We start from the raw sequence: 27,409 nt of genomic DNA, 5'->3' as shown, positions 1-27,409 counted from the left end.
AGATTACATATCTCGATCAGTTTTATAATTTTTGGTCTTTTTACTCGATTCCAGAGGAGGGAAAGTGTTCCGTTTGCTGATGCACGTGATGGCCAACCCGTAACCGGCTACCAGTGTTAAATGATTTTATCAATTCGACATCGATAGACTTTTCGGTTCGGTCTATGCTGACAATGAAAAAATCATTTTAGGATACAAAAAATGCAATAATTGTGTATGATATATTGCGTTGTATTTGAATAAGCGTACAAAATTATTACTTGGTGACAAAAGTATTCTAGACACCATTTCTAATATCCTTTAATTTATTTATTTAGAGGAAATTTTAAATAGTTTTACACATTTTGACCATATTTCAAATTATTTATGGATTCAAATTTTATTGTTAATCAATTTATTATTTATAAACCATGAATAATTATTATATTCATGTTAATTTAATTTCCAATAAATGTTTCGACGCTAAAGTGATCAATCATCATATAAAATCACTTAAACGTTTGACAAAGACAACAGTGTTAAGTATATTTGAATTTCCTTAAAGGTTATGTTTTACACACATTTAACAACAGAATTTTACTGATTTTTAAATAAAAATGAAATAAACGACGTGTAGTAACCGCTTTTGGTTCAATTCCACAATACCATTTACTTTTTTAAATTAATATAAAACTCAAATATGAAGCTTTATAAATCACTTATTTTTCGTATCGACGAGAATATATTTAGTTGATAATTATGAAGTGGAAATCCCTTTGTACCAGTTTGTAATTAAAGTATTATTTTTGTACGTAATTCATTGTAATCACTGGTTACTTCAGAAAATATCCGTTCCTAAAACAAGAAAAAATATTTTCATTAAATTATTGCAACAGGCATTTTGTAATTTAATTTCAAAGATTAAGTATGTTTATAAGGATTAAAACAATAACAATAATTGGCATTTCTTAATATACAATAATATTGTTAAAATATTTTAAGTTAAACTTTTATCTATTTATTAATAAAGAAAAGGGTCCCGTTAATTTTTGAGAAGCACTTAATTCTATATCATATTCCAGTCAAAAATATTACTTCTCCGTCCTGTGGGCACGAAGAGCGCTCTTTTTCATGCCTGTCATGGGTTCATCCAGGCTCACAATCACTATTGTGAGCCTGGTAAAGGTGATCGGGTCCTACCATCCATGAAAAAATTGGGTCTTCGCTCGCCCGTCCGTCGCTAGTAATATATAAGAGGAATATTTTTTAAAGTAAGGTCCATTTGGAAATATCCCGGACCTATCTCTCACTACCCAGCCGCCTCTAACTCTGGGCCTAGTCGAATCCATGGTGGACCATCTTAGTGCCCACAGGACAGATATTAAAAAAAAAATTGTAGTGTAGACATCGAATGGAGTTTTTCGTAAAACGTTAAGTTTGAAATCAGCTAGTTTACGCGGAGAGCACAAATTACAACTTGTAATTTTTAATGTGAACTTTATTATGAAGTGCTTAAACAATTTCTTTGTCCAAAATTTCGGTAACCATTTTAAGAAAACGTATAAAAACCTATTCGAGGTGTTCTCGCTTTCGTGAATTTTCCCGAAATAATCGAAGGCACGTATACACAGACGGCATGGCATATTCAGTCATTTCTTGTTCATATCGTCAATCAATCTTATTAGACTGACTTGTTTTCTGTAGGATAATATTTTAGCCCAATTAGGCCATTACTGACTGAAATGTAAGGGTTTGAACATACACCTTGAAAGCTACCAAGTTTCCGCTAATTCCTTTTTTCTGCATAACTCACCAGAGAACTAAAAGCTGTCTGTCGACTTTCTGTATGAGGATTTCTCTAAACAATAGAAAGAGCGAGAGACTCAAACCTTTTTATGACATTGTAATGTAAACGGAAAAAACGTAATATTTGAGACTATATCTGTGAGAACATGGACGTCTGCAGAGGGCAAACTTGTAGGATGAGTAAAAACTTCCACAATTACCGTATATTTCCGCAGATAAGACGATAGTTGAATCATAAAAAAAGGCTCCCAAAATCCAGGGTCGTCTTATACGACAGATACAAAAAAATTAGATTGAAATTTATATAAATTAAAACCATTATAAAAAACGGACAAACCGTAATTATATACTAGTAGAGAGTAGGACATTTCACAAAATAGAATAACCCATACGACGTTTTTGTGAATAGTCAAGGTCATTACCCGAATGCCCGAATAAGTCTGAACGTTTGCAACAATAGCAAGGCAGAAAATAAAATTTGTTCATTCGAAAAATTACGAATAGGACATAATTCCGTATACGTTATACAGTATCATCATCCAGATGATGATAATTGCTGATCTAAAACTAAATTCATAGGCCATTGATAGTTTGGGGGTCGTCTTATAGGACAGATATATGCTAAACTATAAAACTTTGACGAAAATTTATACCTCGTCTTATCTGTGGAAATATACAGTAATCGTAAGAGTGGCTGAGATATGTAATCTTACACCTTTGATCATGGGAGGCTTTGATACAATATTCTATGATCTACTCTGTACAGGTACTGTACTCTTCACTTTACGACCACTCGCACTTACGGCCAATCGAGTTTCGACCTGCAATTCGGGGAATCTCCTTTCTCACTTAAGTGTCGATGGTGACATGCGCTGTAAACGTACTATAATAGGCTTGCGCGTACTATAATAGGCTTGCGCGTACTATAATATGCTAATAGCATACTATAATAGTCTTTTTATGAATAAATTTGAAGTTTGTTGCATAATTTGTATAATTTTACAACGATCCTATATTCCCGGCGCAAGCTCCTCGCTTAACGACGTAGTCGTCAGAACGGAACTCTGTCGTAAAGTGAGGAGCACCTGTATTTGTGAAAAAATCTGCAAAAAGTTAACTAAATAAAAACTTATTGATGGAATTACAGTATTTGTCTCCGAGCTTTCCCCACTGAGAATTTTTTAGCGAACGCTCATGGGTGCCAATGTTTTTAACACCATAAATGGAGTATGCACTAAGAATCGTTCGGAAGTTTCCAGTTTTAACGTTTTAAATTGCAGAACATTCGCTTTACGCGTCTAGCCAGTTGGTCAGGCACAAACCCCCCAGCGTTAAGTGGTTTTATCCATTAGACCACTGAAAATTTATATTCAAACACATATAATTATCATCTTTGATTATACGTGTTCACAATTTATTTCAAAAATATTTAAAGTTGCCTCAAAATAGCATACCTTTTCATCGATGAATACAGAAAAAATTCTCACATTTTAGTAACTGGTCGAATTTAATGATATTAATCAATACTTCGAAATTAAGATAGCATTTAATATAAAATTCCAAAAAATTAAATTAAAACTCAACAAAAGATGTAAAATTCTTTTCTAATCCTATTGAACTATAAACAATTTGATTTTATAGTAAAGCTCTGCCACGCGTGTTCCTACACTAATATTGCTCAAAGATGCTGTAATATTCAGCTAAATTATTGTAGGTGCAATAAAACCACAGAAGTCGAAGCATTTTTTTTGTGACCATGATTGTTTTCCCGATTTATCATCATGGTGATATCGCTTCGTCCAAAACTTCTTGTAGTTGTAAGTCTGTGTAATGTCCACTTTATTCACATCTAGTGTATTACTGTCAAATTTGTTCCAATATTCTTATGCCACAACTTTCAAAACTTTTCCTTTATTTAAATGCTTCCGCTGAGCTTTACTTTTCAAGTTGGTTCCACCAGTCTTTTTTTATATGGGACTAGCAGTACCCTCCACGCGTTGCTGTGGCTCAAAATGTATCTATTATAAATGTATGACACTTCCCCCGCGAGGGGAATTTCGAAAAAATCCCTTCTAAGTGTACATTCTCTTGACGTATCCTATTAAAACGCAATCAAAAACGCAAAATACCGCATCTAAAATAGTATAACAGAGCAGAGTTCTTCACGGTAAGCCTTAATCCTGTCCCTCTACCCCGCGATTTCGACATCTATATCATCAATATATAACGCGCGTATTCGAATGCAACGTTGTGTCAAAATTTCAAAGCAATCGGTGAAGAACTTTTGGAGATTAGCTATTAGGAACAAACGAACATGTACTGTACATTTTTATTTATATAGATTTACTAAATTTAGTTACGAGATTTTTGAAAGTTAAATACAATATTTGTTTATGAGAACTTCGATATTAAAATTTTAGAAAGTCCACCTTTGTCACAGTCGTATTCCGAAAGACACATTCAATTATAAAAATTAAAGAAATCTGATTTACCTTTGAGAATTCAACTTTGAAATACTCTGGAGTATTCATTTACAGTAGACTCCCCTATAACACGGTAGATACGTTCCGTGTTACATAAATCCGTGTTGTACGAGTCACTTAAATACATGAGCCAATCACAGTCCGGCACGTGTGCAATTTAGGGGTTACGGCTGTTTGTTAATTTTATGGAAGAAAACCTTTCAGATTCTAGACTAATTTGACTCAATATTTCCAAATCACGCATAATTTTTTTGGAAATAATCCATATAAACTATGCTATAAACAAAATTGTAGGATTACTTACCGAGTGTGCACCGTTCGACAACGCCATTGCTTAAGCTTGTTTTCGTCGCAGAGCGGCTTATCGAACGGCGGGCGCGTTTCCTGATCGGCGAATTTATCGCAGAAAAATAACTTAACTTTGGAGACAACATTAATAAAAATATAATTTTTATGGCCAGGGCCGGATTTACCAATCCAGGGGCCCTGGGCACAAATTCGTTGGGGGTCCCCCCTTTAAGAGTAGGCAAATTTGATGATTTAGAAAATTTACACAAAATACTGTACTTTCAATCAGATTTGAACTAGGAAGTTGTAAATTTCGTTTAAAAATAAGGTTATTGTAAACATACATATATTTTATTGTGTAAAATTAATTATTTTAATTTAACTGAAAAATACCTATGTGAAATTTTTTCCCGAAATTTTCCGGTTTCATAGGTTTTTTCCCGGGTTTGGTTTTCTCTGCCTGTTGCCCTCATGATTAGGCCACACTAGGCTGTCGCGGTAATAGAAAAAAAATTATGTTTAAACAATTTTTTTTTAGTTTTGTGGGGGCCCTGGGCACAGGCCCCAAATGCCCTTATGTAAATCCGGCCCTGTTTATGGCCACTGAATATTTTTTAGTAGGTCCAGTGCTCATTTAAACTCAACGGTTTGTACAATATCCGTTATTGGTCCAGATTCGACCAATCTTGTCGCGACACGAGTCGGCGATGACGTTTTACCGTGTTATACGAACACGATTACATTTTTTTCGCCGTGTTATAGGGGTTTACTGTATTATTTTTTTAAAAACTTTTATTTACATCGGATTGCAAATTAAACGCAACTGTACATTTTCCGTTAACTTTGCAATCATTTGTTGTAAACGTTAAATGTAATACTTGATTTCAAAAAATAATCCATTAGATTCCAATTTTACCTTTTTGATGACGCCGACATTTATGAATAATTAATTTTCAATTTTCGAATCATCTCTCTCTCTTTTTCTGCAAATTCGAAGACTAAAATGCGCCCGTCACAAAGGTTAATTTTTTTTATCGATATTTAAGTCACTCATTGGATTGCAATTTGAAAAAAATTGTAGGCCTATAAATTCCCACCGGCGTCCATCTATCTTTAATCTCGAGAACGGAATTACATATGAAATCAGAGACCAGATATGGAAACCTTAGAGGCATTGAGGCCTCCGATATGAACTTCCAGTGCGACCGAAAATCACGTTATTTCAATTCAAAAGTTTTCCCCTGAAAGCAGTTTAACAATAGTCGTTCCGATTAAGGAAAAATATGATGTATTGTACTTGCCACTGTCAAGAAACTATTGATTTGAAGTGGAGAGCATATAAAATTGCAAAAGTTGAGTGTAAAAATTGCAGTCCTGCATTGTGACGAGGTCACAATAAATAATTGCTCGTTCTATTTTAATTACCATCATAAAGTGTATATATTTTCTTTAAATGATTTAATTTTAATTATCCAAACTATGAAATTCAACAAAATAAAACTTTGATTTGGGTACATTTATTGTCTACAAGAAATTTCGATTAAGATCACAATTATATAGTGGATGAAAAGTTACTAGGCATTGAGAAAATCGCTATAATTTCCATTTCTAAAGCAAAGATGATAATAATTATTTGACACCTACCTCATTAATTGGAAATACGGATGCATACATTAAAATTCAATGTAGGAACCGGAGCCATCCACTAACATCCCCAAACGACCGGGAATGCCGACCGCTATCTTCAGATGCCGGAAGATTTCGTGTAGTTTACATATCTGGCTGGGAAAACATTGACGAACTTTTCATGCTGGACGGTGCGCCTCCTCACTTTGCACTTACTTACGTGCCTAGTTGTACCCGAAATTTTCGGGATGTTGGCTGCGACGACAAGGACCTTACGAATGGCCCCCAAGATCACGTCCCGTGACTTTGTCTTCTGGAGTTGGGCAGAATGTATCGAAAGGAAGAATTGGACACACGGATTATTGGATCATTTATATACGGCAACGCGACACGTGGGAGATATGCTAAGGGAGATCTTTTATGGGAAACTGGCCCCTATTTAGGTGTTACTAAGGTGAAGAAAACCCGAACAACTCCACGCGGCCAGTCCGTTGGCCAGGTGCGAACCCACAACCAACTACCAGTATTCACTAGTTTTATCTACTAAGCCACACTGGTGGGCCGGAGGCACGGATTCGAGACGTTATCAGCAACGTCCCACGTGACTTCGAGTAGAAGGTTGCGAATTCCATTCCCGGTCGTTTGAGGAAATTGGTGGATGGCGTCGGTACCTACATTAAATTTTAAGAAATGCATTCGTATTTCCATTTAATAAACTATCTCACACCGATCGGCGTGAAGATAATGTCACAATCAAATTTGACGTAATGCATAACGTAGATCAGATCAACCAATGTTAATTTATCGAAGACGTGTCCGTGGTCTGGCGAATCTTTTCTTGCATTGTAAATCGCGTTCTTCTTGCCACTGACGTAATCAATTCGAAAGTTTTATGATGGATATCGAATTTACGAGCGATTTTCGTTGAAAATTTATCAGATTCCCATAATCCTATTTGTCCTTTAAATAATGAATTATCAAATGCTATCAAACAAAAACATCCGACATGTAAAAAAAATAGCGCAAAGCAAAACATAATGTTATTTATTTGTATGTAAAAAATTATGACGATTTGACTGTCATAATTTTTTTTACATGTCACAAGTCAGATATTTTTGTTTGGATATAGTCAGTCAATCGACTTCACTTGGCACGGAGTCTCTCGATCATTCAAATTTCTCGGCATTACCATGGAGGGAAATAACGCATTCAATCCAAAATTATTTATAATTTTCATCTGAGTTAGAAATATAGAAATTATAGCAATTTCTCAATACCTAGTTACTTTCCATCCTCCCTGTGTATATTCTCAGCTCTCTAAGGAATACTTCGCAGATTGTTTTTTTAATGGTTTATACAATTGACACGATGGATACCTATTATATAGCATACGTTAGGCTAAAGTGTATAAATCCAAACGTCATGTGTATTTCGACTAACGAACGAAATGGATATTAAAAGGAATTAACAATCGATAAACTTAATTATTCTTCCTGAATTGATTCTTTTGCATTCGTCAAGAATAAAATAAAATTAACCCTCACCACCCGGTCCGGCCGAAACCATAATGCGCTTGCTAGAAAGGTCCTCGTAGTGCCCACAGGACGGAGTTGAAAAAAAAGGGATACAATCAGTTAGGAAAAACATTTCGGATGAAACTAAATGGACATCTCCCAGATTTTAAACGAATCTAACGCTAGACAAATGCTAAATAAATTGTCATTTCATGCAAAATTGTCACGTATCGTGTTATAAATCGTATTTAAGAGCAATAGAAAATGGCTTACAATTTTCGAAGTCAAATCAGTACATACATATAAAGGAACGTGTTGAATATAAAAACGGATCGTTTATATATATGTATATTATATAAAATTATGATCAGAAAAAGATGCAGTTGTCAAGCCATTGATGAGATCAAATATATATACATTACTCGCGAAATTTCTGATAAATTTTCAAAATAAATTCATTTTGTAATTATTTAAATTTTTTTTCTACATCTAAAAACTGGCTTAACCAAAACTTTTGAAACTTGGCAGATTTATTTCTATATCAGGGCATTGATTCTATTAAATTTTGGTTAAAGATTAAGCGGTGGTTCGTGTCATAACTCGAATGAAATCACTTATCGAAAACTACTCATTGGCATTTTATAACCTTTTAAAACCGCACTCCAACCCCAAAATAAGATTTTCGTCTTTTTATCATGATGATGATAATATTTTAATAAAAGGGTGTACTATAGATTACTCCCTATGGAATTTCGGGACTTTGGGTCGAGACGAGTTCAACTTTACCTACTTTTGGATCAGAGACCAAAAATAAGAAAGTTGTGATATTTACGGTTACTTGCCATTCACAATGCATTCTACGCCATTTTAGAGTTTTCCACTAGGTAGCGTTCGACTGTTCGTGCTCCGGACGGACTCTTCCCGCAGGGGAGCCGCCAGCAGGCTGCTCGGTGTTTAACGTCACTAGTTATTGATTCGCGGTAGTTCTTGAAGAAAAGAAAACGTATAGGCCGCGTTTCTTTATGCAGCGAGTGTGTAGCGAAATGACGTCACGAGCAGTGTTGGCCAATTACGAACCAGTTTCAGTGTGTTCGCTGTAAAGCACTTCTCAAGCGCTGCATAGAAGAAATGCGGCCATACTGAACTACAAGAAGCACCACCTAGTGAAAAACTAAAATGGCGTAGAATGCATTGTGAAAGGCAAGAAACCGTAAATATCACAACTTTCTTATTTTTTGTGCCCAGTCCAAAAGTAGGGTATCGTTTTACTCGTCTCGGTCCCTTGAGTTCAAAAGTCCCGAAATTCCACAGGGACTACTCTATAGAATATCCTTAATAAAATCTCAATAGATGGCGCCACACATTTTTAAAAATTAGTCTTTTTCGAAAAAGAGAAATTTATCGCAATTCAACAAAATCAAGTCAAGTCAATAATAAAGCTCAAAAGGAGTACATATTTCAATAATTACTTTAGCAAGATTTATGTAATATTTTAAACAATATTTTCTAATAAACATTGGATATATTTTACGTGAACTTTCTAAACTCTAATTTTTAGGATTCTGAAGCTTTTTATAAAAAGTCCATCAGAAAAAACGACTTTCGTCAAAATCTCGATCCTGGTATGCTAAAAACTCGCATAGCAGCGAAAATAAAGGACAAGATACTGTATATGCAATATCAATCATTTCCCTCTTTCAAAATTCTTAGATGAGAGACAGTTTGTTGTGAAATTAGTTTTGAATATATCAATAGATCACAGCCAAGAAATCTCTTGCCAAAACAAGAACATTTAACATTACGTCAGAGCTTAAAAGTTGGCCAGAAAATATTTAAAAATTAGTGCTTTCTTTAAATTTTAAATATCAAAGTTGTTTGGAATAAAATCAATAAACTTCAAATCCCTCCTATTATCATCTTAAAAAAATAATAATAAAATATAATAAATTAGAGAGATCTTAAACATAATTTGCATATTATATATATTTTTAAAAAAGTATATGGCTGCTGTTAACTCTTGAAAGTAAACAGCAGCCATATACTTTTTTTAAAAAAGATAGTAATAGGAGGGATTTGAAGTTTATTGATTTTATTCCAAACAACTTTGATATTAGGAGGGATGTGAATTTATTTGTTAAAACGGAAAGTGAGAGAAGTACTAATGAAAAAATTTATATAGATTTTACACTACACATTTTTATAAATAAATTGCTATTTAAAAATATGCATATTTTAAATGAAAATTATTTCATTAAACTATAAACATTATAAAAATGTACTTGTATAAAATGTGGAATGGAATTAAACCAGTAATTTATTGGAATGAATTTATATAATTAATTTTAAATTAAGTAAAGTTTAAAGTAATCAATAAATCAAATATGGAACTAAGTCTTGTTATCAATATATTTATATATATATTTTTATTTATACAAACAATACATTTATGAACAAAAATGTAATGTTTTTTTTTATTTCATTAATACATTTTAATTTTTCCCACTTTATCTACTTTATAACAAAAACATTTTAAAAAAAGGGTCAAGTTTTTACACAAATAATATGTAAAGTTCCCTATATACTAGCTGTTATAATGGAAGAATAAATATATTCAATATTTGCAATTTGGCAGTGATGTTGAATGGTAATACACAATCAAGCCAGTATGTTTATGCTTAACAAACATGGCATGGAAATTATGTGGTCACAACGTTACACATATGGCAGACTTCCAAGAAAACTTTTACACTTATTGCATTAAGATGTAATTTAGTATTATTGCTGATTTCTGTTTATTTTTTCTTACATTTAAGGTTCAAACTATTGTTAATAGAACTTTTAATTAAAAAATTATTAAAGATAAAATCAAAATAAACTGAAGTTAATTAACAAGAAAAACTCCTAGTTGCCTAGTTGAAAAAAAGATAAGGATTTTCATTTCAAAACACATCTTTATCAGTTGGATTTTGCAATAGTTGTTTATGATATAATATTTAACCTTTTAATCTAAGTTTTATGGTAGTAAAATTAAATATATCCTGTGTTTAAAGTAAAAAATATATATATATATAAATTTTCCCTATTTGTCAGTAAAAATATAATTCATGTTTATTTTGATTACTTCCTTAGAGTACTTGCATTTATCAAAATGATTATACATTACAAATTATATGGTTTCTTTTCATTATCAAATATTTGAAGAAGATAAGATAGATGGACTTTGAAGTTATATTTACCAAGTAATTAGACCATTAAAATCAACAAAGATAATTTTTTTTAAATAATTTCATTTTTGATCAGTATAATTATACAGAGTATGCTTTTTTCCCTTTAATTCAAAATTAATTCAAACAAATTCAACATTTTAAATTTAAAATACAAGAAAAGTATACAAATTTTCCATTAAAATAATTTAAAAAAAAATTAATATTCAAGTTTAATTTTTACAGCAATTTCATTAATAAAAGAAAATTATTTCAAGGAAAAAGTTTCCTAGAAACATTTTTTTAATAAAAAAAAAAAAAGTCTTGTATAAAAACAATTTTTCATTATCATCAAAATTCTGCTGTAAGCAAACAACTAAAAATCAAATATAACAATCATTTTAAGAGAATATTAACAAACAACTATAATATAAAATGACTTACTTTAATGCATGACACTAATTTTTTGGTTATCAGGATTGATAATTTATAAATGAATAATAATAATTAAACATATACACACACACACATTTTAAAAAATAAAACTTAAAGTTGATGTCCAATTAAAAAATATAATGCAACATAGTTAGATTGGCAAAATTGTGCTTAAAAATTACAATGTAAATAATGTTTATTCTCCTATGTAATTCAAGTAAGACTCACAACACATTAAATTCTTTTGGCCACTTTTGAAAGAAAAAAGAAAAGGATGTTATCTATTTTTTAGTTTATATATTTTAACAAGTAACTGTAAACCAAGTCATTTCTTCTAAATTAATGTTAAAGACATAACTAATAAAAAAAAAATTAAGACACATTTGTAATAATGAAGATCCAATGCTATACAATGTGAAAAATAAATAAATGAAGGAATAGCTTCTGTATATAAATTTTAGATAATTGACCACAATAAGAAACTAGAGTAATTAACCAAGTGAAAAAAAGAAATCTGCTTGCATGTTTTTGCAATTAATTACATTTGTTTTCAAGAATTGCAAATAAATATTTCTATACAAAAAGAAGTTTGAATCATAAGTTTTAATATAAACTGTAACAAGTTTTTTAATATTCCACCACATTCTTCTGAAAATGCCATTCATATAACCAAATAAACCTATAAAACTAAATATATAATGAATAAATGTAAGCTGTTATGAAAAGCTAGAGGAGTTTTTAGTTCACCTGAGAATAGAGAATAAAGTTCAAATTCATCTAACCAATTAATGGCAGATACACAATTAAACTAAAAATTTTGCAATGTCTCATTTACATTGTTAAACTTCAATGTATGTCTGTTTAAACAAAATAACAATCTTATCTAACTTGTAAGATATATTTCTTTGTAACAATTTAAAGCATTGAAAATATTTAAAAAGAGCCATTTAAATCCTTGAAAAAAATAATTCCTTTGAAAACAGGAAATTTATTATTTTTTGCTATACTTAAAAAAGAAGCATTTAAATCAATCAGTTTCCAAAACAACTGTTTCACCAATATCTTCTTTTATCTATGTTAAATTAACTAACTAAATTTTAGTTAGTTAATTTTTTAATATACTAAAGTTTTTAGTTTTTTAAATGGAATTTTAACAGTTTTCAAGCAAATAATGAATTATCATCAAATTAAAATTCTTGTAAAAAATGTATTTGAAATGGAAATGGAATTGTATATCCATTTCGAGTTGAATGAAACATGAATGAAATGAGCATGTTTAGAGAATTACATATTTGGCTTGTTCAAAAAAATATCATTTATGGCACTATTATAATTTTGATAATTGGAGATCAATTTGGTAGCATTTGCTACTTGTTTCTGTTCATAGCACTTTTCCATGACTTCTACACTCACTGAATAAATCCCATTGTGCTACTTTTGACTTTTACACACATTGCATTGAATTTCTTACAGAAAACTCATGACCTGTCCTTTGAAAATTTACATTATGGCTTTCTTCCCAGTATCATTAAAATTTTAGAGGTCCAGGAGCTGACAGTCATTAAACAAATTTTTATCAAAACAGTTCAAGAATGGTTGTTACAAATTCCCTAGACAAAACTATTACTTAAAAAAAGTATTAAATACAAAACTGCAATACAGTACTGTGTAGTAAATATGTGAAGATAGATACAAATCCAATCACCACCACTCCATTTAAATTTAGATATCTAACAACAGTTGACACTGAGAGACTGTTTTCATTATGTAATATTTTAACTGAAAAACTTAATAAATTCACTGAAAAAATGGAGAGAGTTTTTGGTTTGGTTTTGATGGAATATGGCAACACATCTCAATCTGCTTCTCAGGAGGCTTTTTATGGGAGACTGGTCCCAATTTAGGTGTTAAGACACATGAAGAAAACCCAGAAAACTCCTTGCAGCCTGCAGCCTGCAGCCTAGTTGGTCAGACACAAATCCAGTAGTGACTTCACACCTTGGTACACTGCCACCATGGATAGTCTTGAAGCCTTAAACTTGTTTAATTTTCATAGTTTAACTTAGTGTAAGCAGACTCAGATCTATCTGAGTAAGCAATATTAATGCAAGTGCATGGATTTTACATGGTTTTAGGCATTGCAGAATTTGCTGTCATCCATATCATTTAATTGAAGTAAGTAATTTTATCGTGTGTTATGATAGCACTGTGTACTAGTTTTTTACTTTAATGATATCGGTAAAAACTAAAATGCCAATACATATTTTGTTCTCAGCTGTAACACTGAATATAAAAAGCTAAGCTGGTGGTTCTAAAAGAACTTCAAATTAAGTAAGACAAATTTAAATTATTATTTCAGCAACCTAATCGTGCTGTTTTCCCCAAACTTATCACGATGACTTCCATGGAAGTCATCGTGATACGTGATAACACTATTGGGGAAAAACAGCACTATTAGGTTATAATAATTTAATAAATATTCAAACAAGAAGCCAAATGAAGATGATGAATTTATTTGGAAAAGAGGGTCAGAATTATTACATGCAAAGATAAAGAATAATTAACAACAAGACTGTGTGTGATTTGCACTCCGATGGAAAATTTATTAGAACATATTATAGGCATGTAATAAATGGAGAAACTGTCAACATTAAACTGAGAATTTCATTACAAAGAAAAATTAGACTGAATACAAACAATAAATCACAGACTATTATAAATCATTAACTTAAGTGATTCTATAAGAAAACGAGCAATTACTTATTGTGACATCACCACAATGCCAAGCTGCAATTTTCATCATATTTAAAAAAAAAAAAAAATCATGACTTTTGGTCCAGACTGGAAGTTTGTATAAAGTTAATTGGGACCTCCAGCTCCTAAGCTTTTCACACCTGATCTCAACTTTCATCTATCTAATTCCATTCTCAATAGTGCTGGGTGATTAATCAATTGCAATCAAAATTAATCAATTATAACAGGAATTGATTATCTCATAATCAAATAGAAACACTAATTGATTAAACAATTTTGTCCTGCCAGTCAGAGCTCAGGAGTGGGCTGATAGATTGAGTCACAAGAGTGAGAGAAGAAAATTAAACAAACGTGGTGGTGGTGACTAGGAAGAAATCAGAAGTCTGGCATTATTTTTTTAAAAAATGTTGGAACAGATTTTGCAGAATGCACAATCTGCAAAAAACGTTTAAAAGTGTGTGGAAACACAACCAATTTTGTGATGCATTTGAAAAATTATCATGGACATATTTTTTGCAAGAAGGTGGAAGTTGATAATCGTCCTACTACCTCACACAGTCAATCTGACCACATGGAAGTTGTGGAAGTGGAAGGTAATAGTAGGCCTAACAGTGCTGCTTCTACCTCTTCACAAATTGGTGTCACAAATAAGTGTCATGGATTCGTTTCCTGGATTTCATCTTACAGTGGTAAGTTAAAGTCAAACTTTTATGAACATTTCAAAAGTTACTGTGGTTTATTGAATGTACAGTACCTTTTTACATTTTTTGATTATTTTATTTTATTGAATAATGTTAACTTACTTGATTTATCTTGCCACGTGGTAGTTAGGGTTCTTGCCACCACATGGCAAGACAAATCAAGTAAGTTAACATTATTCAATTATAAATGGACTTGTTTCATTCATTATAAAAGATAATCTACCTGCTGATATTGTGAATGGAGATGGTTTCAGAGAATTTATGACGATGGTAAATCCGCATTTTCGAGTAATAGACAGGAAAATTGTTCGAAATAAAATAGATTTGAAGTTTCAATTCTGCCAAGAACATAACGTTCATATCTTGAAACTACTGCTCCCTTTGTGGAAGATTATGTTTGTAAAAGTGCAATAATTGGACTTAAACATTTAGAAGCAAGTCATACAGCTGAATATTTGTGCAAGTGCCTAGAAGAAATCTGTTCAACTGTTGGGATTGAAAAGCACAAAATAGTTGCAGCTGTTACCGATAATGCAGCAAACATTTGCAAAGCAGTAGACCTTTTTGTCAGAAAAGATAAACACCTTAAATGCTTTGCCCACTCTTTGAATCTCAAAGCACAGGATTCAATGGCTGATGTACCAGAATTTAATGAATTGCTAAACAAAGTGAAAGCCATTATTTCATTTTTTCATCACAGCACAACTGCAACCCATCAGCTGCAAAAGGAACAACTATCTTCAGGAGAAACTTCTCCTTCGAAACTGAAAATCAGTGTACTTACCAGATGGAACTCAGTATATATGATATGCTGGATCAATTTTTGAAAATTAAAAATGCAGTTGCCATTGTGCTACAGAAACTAAAAGATGCTCCCGATATGCTTGTTAAAAGTGAGATGGAAATCTTGGAAGACTTCAAAGTTTCGAAGCCATATTACTTGGCAACCATTGAACTGATAGGTGAGAAGTACACAACAGTTAGTAAAGTTATTTCCGTTGTTGGCCTCATTGCAAAAGCTCTGGAGGCAACAAACCCCATCACAAAAATTGGAAAAAATCTAAAAAAGGCCTGTTTCAATAATAATTGACAAATGATTTTGTGGCATAGAAAATAATATGTTATACAGTGTTTCTAAAGTGTTAGATCCCAGATTTAAGAATTCAGATTTCAAAAGCAAAATGTGTGCTGCAAATGCAATTTCTTTCATCAATAACTATCTATCCCGACAGATTAAATATGAAGTAGACTGTGTGGAAACCTTAAGTGAAACCATTAAAAGCACAGATGAGAATAGTCTATGATCACATAGGGAAATCAGAGATCCCATAAAGTCTAAAGAAGGTTTTTGTATTACTTTTAGAACTTACTTAGAAGCTGCAACTATACCACCCAATGTTGATCCTCTTGTTACATTGCAGTCAACATTTGCCCATTTCAATTATCACCTTGCAAAACTGGCTGTTACATATTTAGGTGTTCCAGCAACTTCAGTACCTGCAGAACGTCTTTTTTCAAAAGTTGTAAACATTATTACAAAGAAACAATGTGCATTGCATCCAAGAAGAGTTGAGAAACTTGCTATTATGAGTAGCTTTGAGTTTAATGATATACTTTCTTTTCCATTATAGTTTGTTTTGTAATATTGTATAAATTTGCAATTACAAATTAACAAATGTTCTATAAAAATATGAGTGGTCTTTTTGTTAACAAAAGTATTATTAAAAATAATAGTGTTTTACTAACTTAATAAACACTGTTGTTATTGAAGATGTGGTAATCTATCATCATATCCTAATCGATTATCCTTTTTTAGGTAATTGCCCAGCACTAATTCTCAAGATTAAGGACAAACGGATGACAGTGGGAATCTACAGATACGCAATTTGAAAATTATATTCAGTATTACAGCTGAGAACAAAATATGTATTGGCATTTTAGTTTTTACCTATATCATTAAAGTAAAAAATTAGTACACAGTGCTATCATAACACACAATAAAATTACTTACTGTAATAATATGGAAGACAGCAAATTAAGAATGCATCAGTATATGAATATTTAAGAAATAACTTCCATTACCATAAAACCAGACATTGCAAAAAATATATTTTCATTAATAAAACTAGCAAATAGCCAGGGCAATATTATATTTAAAATTTGCAAGAAAATTCATAAAAGAAAAAAATCTTTACATGAAGTTAAAAAAAAAAAACACAGGAATTCATCCATACATCCTTTTCACACCTCAGGAACAAACAGTCTTATAGAAGAATTTACAAAACTTTCTGATAATTAAACTATTAAAAAGTTTGGCTGTTGAGTATTTTGTTAACAACAAATAAAAAACCTTATTATATGGTGTTTTCGAAGTCATCAATAAATTTAAACCTTAAAATTAAATTATCACAAAAATTAACATACTGTAATAATTACATTTACAGCTGTGAATGGCAAAGTTTGACCACAGCAACACACATGGGTTTTGCCAGTGAAACAGTTTAAGTGCAATGACCAAAGAGACAAAGAATTTTAACACACATTAAACACAAAGAATAAATAAATGAAAATGAACAACATTAGTATTGGAAACATAACCACATAGAAGACAGGCTACAAGAATATATACAATCACAAACGCTCAGCAGAAAAATATGGCAAAACACTTAACTTATGGAGGAAATAATTAAGTGAATCATTAGGCATAAATATTACTACAGTAGAGTCCTAAAACTCAACTTAATGTGGACTGAGGTTATGATGAGTTTTGAGGTATAGCAACATGCTAATCTAAATAGCAGAATTTTCCTAAAGGTATTATATGTGAAAAATTCATACAATATTAACTATGTATTACTAGTGACTATTTCTATTTGCAGTTAAATTTTAATTAAAAAAACAAAGACCAGTCAGTGGTTACTTAAGAGTTAGTGACATTAACACCATGGCATTTTGCAGTGGCACTTAGAAAAAGGGTTATATTCTTTGTTAAAATGGAATTATTGCTATTATAGGGTTACTAGATGTCCTGTTTTTTTTGGACTGCCAACTAGCAACAAGAGGGCTTTATTCTAAAAACTGTTCCTACAACAAAGTATCTTTTTATTTTTCCACATTTTAAATGCATTTTTGTTGGTGGAAGAGTGAAATATACATTTACTGCATGTCCTGGAGCATCCCAGTATCTTTCAGGGAGAACACACTGTCTTGGATTTTATCCAAGTGTCATCAGTGAAGACTAACTTATTTGATCCTACAGTTAAATTATAGAAGTAAAATTTAGATTACTTTTTTGTTTTGAATGTCAAGTTATCAAGAGTTGAGTTTCTAAGACTCTATGTACTTAGATCCAGTTCAGAAACAGCTTGAATTTTCTACGGTATAGATAAGTTTAATCAAAGAACATTAACACAATTTTATTACTTAGCAAAATTCAAATGCAAAAGTTTCTGAAACTGCACAAAACCAAATTTGTAATAAGCACTATAAATTATAAGTTACAATTTTTATAATTATATGATTTTTAGTGCCTAGATATCCTAACCTTAGTGATAATACAAATTGTTTATAAGAATTGAAGTAAAAAAATAAATATTATTTTCTGCAGTTTAAATTTGCATAATAATATAACTTTTTACAGTTAAGATCATAAATTTTTAAATTGATTGGAGAATATATCTATTTAATTATGTGTATAGTTATAATGTATTAATTCAAAGTTTATTTAAACAAATATATAAACTAAAACAATAAGTAAATGCTTCACTGTCTGTAGCAGATTGGATTTTTTTTAAACAAGCCAAATAATTCTCACAACTGACCATAATATTAATTAAATGGTAATCCTACTTTTTAAACAAATCATAAAAAGTGCATGTTATTTTTTGATATTTCTGCTATAATTCATAATTCTATGATTGAGACTTTGGTTATCTTTATTTCACAGAAATTTAATGATCAATATTGAAATTAGTTATGTATTTATAAAATGCCCAATTCTTCTCTCTTTTTCTCTCTCTCTCTCTCTGTGTGTGTGTGTGTGTGTGTGTGTGTGTATACATTTAACATATATGCTTACTATAAGTATTAAAAAAATATTTATTTTGACCTTTATGACTATTTTTGACAATTACAATTAATTTTGAAAGGATTGTGTTAAAGTTGTTTGTTTTGTTCTGGATTCGCTGACCAGCTGCTACATCGCACCTATGCCTCATCATTATCACATCAGTGGTGATTGTGCTCTTTACAAACACTTAGTGAAATTCAAACACCTTCTATTGCCAAGAAACATTTAGTTAACGAAACACTAACGTTTTCAGCCTAATAGTTTGATATTTAGTTACTCTTTACAAACTTCAAGAAAATCTTAATTGAAGAAAAAAAAATTTTCTTTTTAATGTACAGTACACACTGCAATATGGAAAGATAAGATTTGGAGCAGTGTATAATATTTTTGAAAATTTTTGATTGCCTTTGATCAGTCCAGATTTGGGAGGTTTGGACATGGGAGTGGCTACTGTAATTAAAAATTCAACCCAAGTTCATTAAATATTGTCATCAGTAAAATAGAATTTATGAATTATCATACTAGTTTAATAAATTTCAATCATTAAATTTCTGTAAAAGAAAGATAACTCAAAATCAAGGGCTAATAATTAACAGATTAAAGAAATTAACAATTAGAAATATATATATATATATATATAATTCATGTATATAAATGTTTAAAATAATTACAAAAAACAAAAAAAATTGCTATAAAGTATACTGTATATATATACATATGAAATGGATTTTGTCAAATTTGCTTCAGTTAATATAAAATTTATGAAAGAAATAATTATTTTATCATGCCAGATTTTTATTAGATAAAAGTTTAAGATCACTGTGTCTTTCAGCATTAATAAAGTTTTGAAAAGTAAAACAAAAATATTTTGCAAGCACTTTTGACGTATAGAATTTCAGGTAAAATGAAAAATTTTAGGATGTTAAAATTATATCAACATTAATGTTAATTTGTACTAATCAGAATACATGTGTTAAATTTAAATGGTGTACTATTAAACTTCTGCATTTAATTAACAGTCAAATTATAGTTGAAAATTATTGGCAACTAGGATTTTACTTTTTAAACTATTAAATAGTGAAACCCATATTTTTGTAAGCTCTAGAGTGACTTATTACATGGCTCCAATTTCTCAATAAATAATGTTTTCCAGATGAATAATCAGTTGCTGCCCTCACATTGTATGAGGATGGACGACTCATTCCATGGGGATGTAAAGTAATGATCAAGAACCCCTCTAGATAGGTCTGTGGAAATTTTATTTTTACAAATGTCATCTTGATGTTCTAATATTTGGCTTTACAATTTTCTGCTTGTGGCCCCGATATATATATATATATATATATTACTTTTTCATCATTGTTTTGGTGTTGTAAGGGAATTATGTACATGCTTGATTTTTCTAATGTAGTTAATTTGTCCTTGTCATTACATGGTATTTTGTGTAAGGGTAGCTGTGGTTTTATTGGAAGGTTAAATCAAGGTGCTTTACCATAAACTTGAATTGGTTTTTCAAGATTGATGTTGTTTTCCCCATCTGTCGGTGCCATATTTCAAGGCAATAATGATAGCAAATGTGCTACTACTTAACAAAAGTTTATCTAGACAGAAAGTTTTAGAAATATGTGAAGCTCTACTCCTAATAACAGAAAACAATTATTTTTGTTTTAATAACCAAATTTATCTTCAAAAGCAGGGAATACCAATGGGCTCTCCATTATCAATAATACTTGCAGAATTAATCATGAGAAATATTGAATTTAGTTTTTTCTGCTTTGTTAGTAGTCCAGTATCCACTACTGTATGTTAAGCATGTAGATGATATATTACTAGCATGGAATGGAACCAATTTTGAACTTTTGCAGTTTATTCAGCAATTATCGCAGATATACACTTCAATCAATTTTACTGTAGAAAAAGACAGCAGCATCAGTTTCCTAGATCTTCTAATGCAAAAAACACCTGAAGGAGTTTGTTTCAGTGTATATCACATATTTAATCTATATCTTCACATCATACCAGCCACTTCATTCCAACTGCCTGGATATATAAACAATGCCATATCTGCACTTATTTGTAGAGCCTACATATTACCATCATTACAACATTTGGTATGAAAAGAGTTACAATTTATTAATATGGCAATGCATAGGGCAGGATACATTTAAGCAAAATTCGAGTGCATTCACATCCATGTGCAAAAATCCCTTTTTTCAACATCAAAATTAGAAATAATAAAAAAAAATTGCATTTATATAAGCCCTTCCACCCCATTTCTTGGGTCTGCGTCCTTATGCATTACCAGATGATTTCAATGATCAGGATTTAACCTTCCAATAAAACCACAACTACCCTTATGCAATATTATGCAGTGACAAGGATAAATTAACCATGTTAGAAAAATCAGGCATATACATAATTTCCTTAAAACACCAAAACAATGACAAAAAAGTGATATATATCGAGGGCCACAAGCAGAAAATTGTAAAGCCAAATATTAGAACATCAAGATGACATTTGTAAAAATAAATTTTCCCACAGAACTATCTAGAAGGATTCTCAATCATTACTTTACACTCCATGGAATGAGTCTTCCATCTTCATACAATGTGAGAGCCACAACTGTTTATTCACCTGGAAAACATTATTTATTGAGAAAGTGGAGCCGTATAATAAGCTCACTCTAGGGCTCCCAAAGATATGAGCTTCACTGTTTAATAATTTAAAAAAATTAAATAATCACAGCTGCTAATAATTTTCAATTCTAGTGTGACAATTAATTAAATGCATAAATTTAATAGCTTGTCATTTAAATTTAACACATGCATTCTGATTAGTACAAATTAACGTTAATGTTAACATTTATATCAACATTCTTGACAACAAAAGACTTTTATCTTATAAAATTTAAACTATCCATGTTCATTAAATCAAAAATATAGAGTTCATCAAAAAAAATCCAACAAATTCCTTATTCAATTTAGCTATGATAACAAATGTACACAGATAAGAAAGAGAAAGAAAAGTACTTTTAAAAATTGCAGTTAATAACAATCACAAATAATAAACAATTAGCAGCTGGATGCAAACTCAAAATACACATATTTCAATTTAAAAATACAGTGAAACCTTGGTTAATGACCAAATCAGTTAACAAACTTTTATTTTGCAAAAATTTTGTCTCGGATAATGCACGAAATTCAGATAATGAACGTAACAGTTTTTGTGTCAAAATTAGAGGTTGTGAAAGCACTTATGTGTGATCACTGCAAACAAAGTTTTTTACAAAAACAAGATGTGATAGCTCATCTCCAAATTCACACAGGGGAGAAGTCATTATCATCTTGTAATTATTGCACACATTGTAAAGGTGTGCAATAATTGAGATGCAAACGTGGAAGATGTAATATATGTTAATAAATTAAATTAAACATTAAATTTAATGTATATGTGAGGGTGGTGGCAACGGGTCAAGAGTGTATACAGGCAGGAAACGAGACTGCTATGTTTGGAGTTCCAGGGAGCCAGTGAGATGTACCAGTGTTCAGTTGTGTATGAATAAAGAGTTGTCTGTGTTACCTGATCAGTATTACAAAGTCATTTATAATACAGAGAAGTAGATAAATGAACATCAAAATGAACTAACCACAGAAGAACTGGTTGCCTTGCAGGAAGAGCAGGTAAAAGTCTTACAAGAAGAGCATTTGTCAGAGGAAGAGAAGGTTAGGGAAGAAATCACCAGTACTGAGATCAAGGAAATTTGCAAAAAATGGAATGATGTACAGGAATATATTGAAAAATTTTGATTAAGAGTACAACAATCAACTTTAAATCACATTCTTGTTCCTTATCAAAAGAGACCTCGACTCGAAGAATCTCCTGATGCAGTGCTACCTGATATTTTTATGAAAGGGAATTCTCCTTCCAAGCATTAAGCTTTGTGCATCTCCACTCCTCTGCTGCCAACTACAACAAACAAAGGCATGTACAGCACTATTTTATTAAATAAACTACATATTTGTTGCTGTAATAATAGATACTGTGTTTTCCTATATTTTCATTAAAAAGAACTCATTTTACAAATAAAATTACAAAAATTTCAAAGGCTAGAACAGATAAATTGTATTTGCATTAATTTCTTTGGTTAACAAACAATTCGGTTAATGAACAGAGTCACGGAACGAATTAATTTTGTTAACCAAGGTTCCACTGTATCAAAAGTTATAATTATGTAATGACAAGACTGGATAAGTCAGAAAGAAAATATCTGATTACGATGACATCAATTGATTGCTGTTTAATACATAAACAACAAATAATTCTTGAAATATTACTGTATTCAACAGATAACATTGCACATCAATTATTTTAAAATTTTCAATTTCCATTATCAATAAAGTATTTTGAATTACATAAATACAAAAATCTGTCATATTAATTAACAACTTACCTTCGAGACCCATAAAATATACTTTTCAGGTTTTTTTAATTCATTCTCCTTTGGTAATAACTATGAAAACTAAAAAAAATGCAAACTAATTAAAATTATAATGCATTAGAATAACTCATAATCACATTGACAAAGATACAAATAAATTTTCCTCAATTCATTTTATAATTATATTGCAAATGATATTAATTTTAGTAATAATAAATACAAAGAAAAGGACAATGAACACTTTTGCTTTTATCATTTAAAGCAAAAGTGTACAGCAGTTTTTTTCGATTTCTCTGAATAATTTTAACAAAGTATCACCAATATACCTATAAATCATAATATTGAATAATTTTGAAATAAAAAGGTGCTTTAGTTATTACAAAAATAAATTGAGTTCATTTAGAAATCAGCAATGAGATATTTGTTATAATATTTAGCATTAAGATTTCTTAATACATAAGAATAGTTGAAAGTTTAAATCTGAAACAATCACACAAGTCATAAAAACAAATCATAAATATGGATCTCATTTAAAAAAAAAAAAAATTGAAATTTTACAAATTAATTGATATTTTAGTGCACATATATAAATATATACACTAAAATATTAAACATTTTATATTCTTATGCTGTGTATATGTATTTTGTCAGTAAGATAGGCATACAAAATGGATTTATATTATACTATAATGTTTCATGTACCCTGAGAGTTTTATGTAAGCAATGAATTAGGTTCAATTTCTATGACATGTTCTTGTGAACTATTAGAATCTGGAGAAGCAGGTGATTCTTCCGTTTCATCTTGATGATGTCTAGCTTTATGAGTTCTTACAGCACCACTTTGGGCAAAACCCTTTCCACATAATTCACATTTGTATGGCTTTTCTCCTGAGTGAATGCGATAATGAATTTTTAGATCATACTGCCACGTATAAACTTTTCCACACACTGGACAAGGAAAGATTCGCCACTTTCTGCTAATTGCCCCATCTTTTTGTGAATTTTGTGACGAATTTGATGGTGATTCACTAGAAGTTGAAATTTTGGCTTCTTTCTTCTGATTAACAGCTAATGATTCACAATTTTTTGTTATGCTATATGAATGCTCATAATTTTTTTCACAACTTATTTCATTTTCATCTACTGCTAATTTCTTCAATAATTTCTGAGACTGACTTGTGCATTTTGGCCACTGAGTTATCATATGGCAAGGTATGGGGAGCTCTGCAGTGGTCTCTTCTTCAGATACAGACATTTGAGAAGTTTCAGAGCAGATACATTCGTGATGAACTAATTCTCGAGGACTACTAAAATTTTTACTACATTGACCGCATTGAAAATCTTGCTGCAATGCATGTTTAGCCATATGACGTTTTAGATTACCTATCTGAGAAAATGCACGACTACAGATGGTACATTTGAATGGTTGCTCTCCGGTGTGGATTCGTCGATGATTTCTTAAAGTAGATTCATGTGCAAAACCTTTACCACAGTCAGGACAACCATGAGGTTTCAAGGCTAAATGTTTTGACATATGTCTTTTCAAATTACCAATCTGACTGAATGCACGTTTACATACATTACACACATATGGAGTTTCTCCAGTATGTGTCCGTATATGATTTCTTAGTGTTGCAGGATCAGCAAAACCTTTGTCACATATATGACATTTGTGAGGTCTTTCTCCTCTATGCATATTTAAGTGACGTTGAAGATTACCAAGCTGAGTAAAGGCACGACCACATTCTTGACATTTAAAAGGCATTTCACCAGTATGTAATCTCATGTGATTTATAATAGCATGTGGTTGAGAAAATCTACGTAAGCATATATAACAATGATATGGTTGTAACTGCAAATGCCCATGAACTGAAAGTGTATGATATTTCAAATCAATTGCTTGAAGGAATTCCTGATTACATTCTGTACAAAAAAACTGAGTGTCTTGAATATGAATGCGATAATGAACTAAAAGCAATGTTTCATTTAAAAATGTTTTTTCACAATGTGCACATCTTAGAAACTGCCCATCATCAACTACAGCATGCTGAATAATGTGTTCCCCATAAGTTTCCTGTGGTACATCTTCACCACAAACTGAACAATGTGATTTTGTTTCATGCATTATACAATGATGATTATATTCATCTTCAGTCAAAAATGTTTGACCACATTTATGACACAAAAATAGATTCTCAGATCTAACAATTACTGATGTTCTGCTATTATTTTCATTTGTTTTAACAGAATTATTATTACATTCATGAAAAGTATTATCTTCTAAATGACTGGAATTTTTATTAGATTCATCAAATTTTTCTGAAGAATTGGATTCTTCTTGAAAGCTATCATCGTCGTCGTCATCATCCAAGTCATATTCTTCAACATACAACTCAACACCTTTATCGTGAAGTTTATGAGATTTTAAATGATCTTCTAAATTCTTTTCGTGTGCAAAAACCAAATGACATTTTTTACATGGAATATGTTGAAATGTTTTACTTTTCGAATTTTTATCACCATTGTCGGGAACAGAAGAATCCTTAGAAGAATAATTCTGATTGTTTGATATAATTACTGATGTTTTCTGCAATTCTGATTTTTTATTATTAAGTGAATTATTATGAATCTTCTCCTCTGATATTTGACATGCTTTTGATGATAAATGACGCTTCAATATTAATGCTCGTCTGAATGTTTTGGAACAAAATTCACATTTATATTGTTTCCTATTGGATGATTCCTTTCTTATGTTGGTAGATTTATTTTGATTTCTTGGTGTCTTATAGCATGATCCTGAATGGAGTTCCAATGCACGTGCGGTGAACATTCCCTTGCACCATTTGCATGGGTAAAATTCAGGACGATCCATTGCATTCTTTGTACTACTACTAAAATCCATTGTTGATTCTGAACATTCTCTAAATATTCTTTCTTCATAATCAGAGTTTCCCATTTATTTTTTTGCATGTTCACTTCTACTGTATCCAGTCTAGGATTTCATTACATTGGTTCATCTATAACATTGAAAAGATTTATATTATTTACGATTAATAAAAATAATTAGAGAGTAATAACTAGTGAATATGACAAAGTTCTCATTGTCCAAACAATGCTTGTTAAAAACTAACAGTTGAAATGAAATGATTTAATTTTGTTGTTTATGCCAGCTGTACACTAGTTAGAACTCTCTTAAAACAACTTACTTAATATATATTAAGATATTGAATACTTTTTAAAGTAAATTAGTTCATGAAAATTGCAATGAATTGAAAAATAAAATAAAAATCAAATGAGAGCAAATATATCTTAATATCTATGAATACTGAAACTAATACATTTTTTTGTATTACAATGGAACCTCGCTTAACGAGCATAATTCGTTCAATAATCTTACTCGTAATGCGAAAGACTCATTAAGCAAAACAATTTTCCCATATAAATTAATGTAAAATACGATAATACATTCCATGCCAAAAAAATACTCAAATATTTTATGTATAATGTTTATTCAAAGAAAATTATATAATACTAGCAGGTAGGCCGGCGTTGCTCAGGCAAAAGTAATGATAGCGAAGATTAAGATTATTATGTTATAGTCACAAAAGAAAGAGAGTAATTTCATCAACAAACTAAGTATTTCTAAAGAAAGATCGAATTTGAAAATCGAATGTTCTAATATTGTTCGATTTTCACGACGTGTTCTGATTATATCGTTCGATTTTCATCGAATGTTCTAAAGAAGAAAAGTAGAGAAAAACTGAACTAATCTGTTTAAATTTGAAAATCGAATATTATCTAACATATTACTCTATTTCTTTCTCTTTCTCCAGCGCCCGTTTTTTCTCCATCTGCGTCTTGCACGTCGCTTTCTCTTAACACTTTTATTGTTACATAACACTTTCATTGTTGATGGAAGTGTTAAGACTTAATCCTGTCCCTCTCCCCGTGGGGAGGAATTTGGAAAAATCCTTTCGTAGTGTGCGTTCTCGTGACATACCCTAACTATGTACCAAATTTCAACTTTCAACTCTTAACCGTTTGGGCTCTGCACTGATTATTATTATGATGATTATTATTATTAACTCGTCTCGATTATATATATAGATACAT

The 27,409-nt window shown here is 30.8% G+C and overlaps 1 protein-coding gene across 2 annotated transcripts in view; it reads right to left on the bottom strand.

Annotated features, from left to right (window-relative positions):
* Positions 1–304: 304 nt before the first annotated feature.
* LOC136969855 (zinc finger protein 271-like) overlaps positions 305–27,409 on the bottom strand; it is a 44,570-nt gene continuing 17,465 nt past the window's right edge. Inside the window, exons 2-3 of one of the 2 annotated variants that reach the window (XR_010879881.1) lie at positions 23,309–23,377; positions 305–834 (exon numbers count right to left, since the gene is read on the bottom strand). Coding sequence is in view for 1 of the 2 variants with exons in the window: in XM_067264144.1 (XP_067120245.1) it covers positions 24,009–26,252 (2,244 nt within the window). In the remaining variant the exon portion in view is untranslated. Of the gene's footprint in view, positions 835–23,308; positions 23,378–23,543; positions 26,314–27,409 lie in introns of those variants that run through there. The other variant, XM_067264144.1, reaches the window with a different exon arrangement.

The sequence above is a fragment of the Centruroides vittatus genome, unplaced genomic scaffold, assembly GCF_030686945.1.
Source record: "Centruroides vittatus isolate TY-2023 unplaced genomic scaffold, ASM3068694v2 contig_1824, whole genome shotgun sequence".
NCBI classification, from domain to species: domain Eukaryota; kingdom Metazoa; phylum Arthropoda; class Arachnida; order Scorpiones; family Buthidae; genus Centruroides; species Centruroides vittatus.
This window is presented reverse-complemented; position numbering and strand designations above follow the sequence as displayed.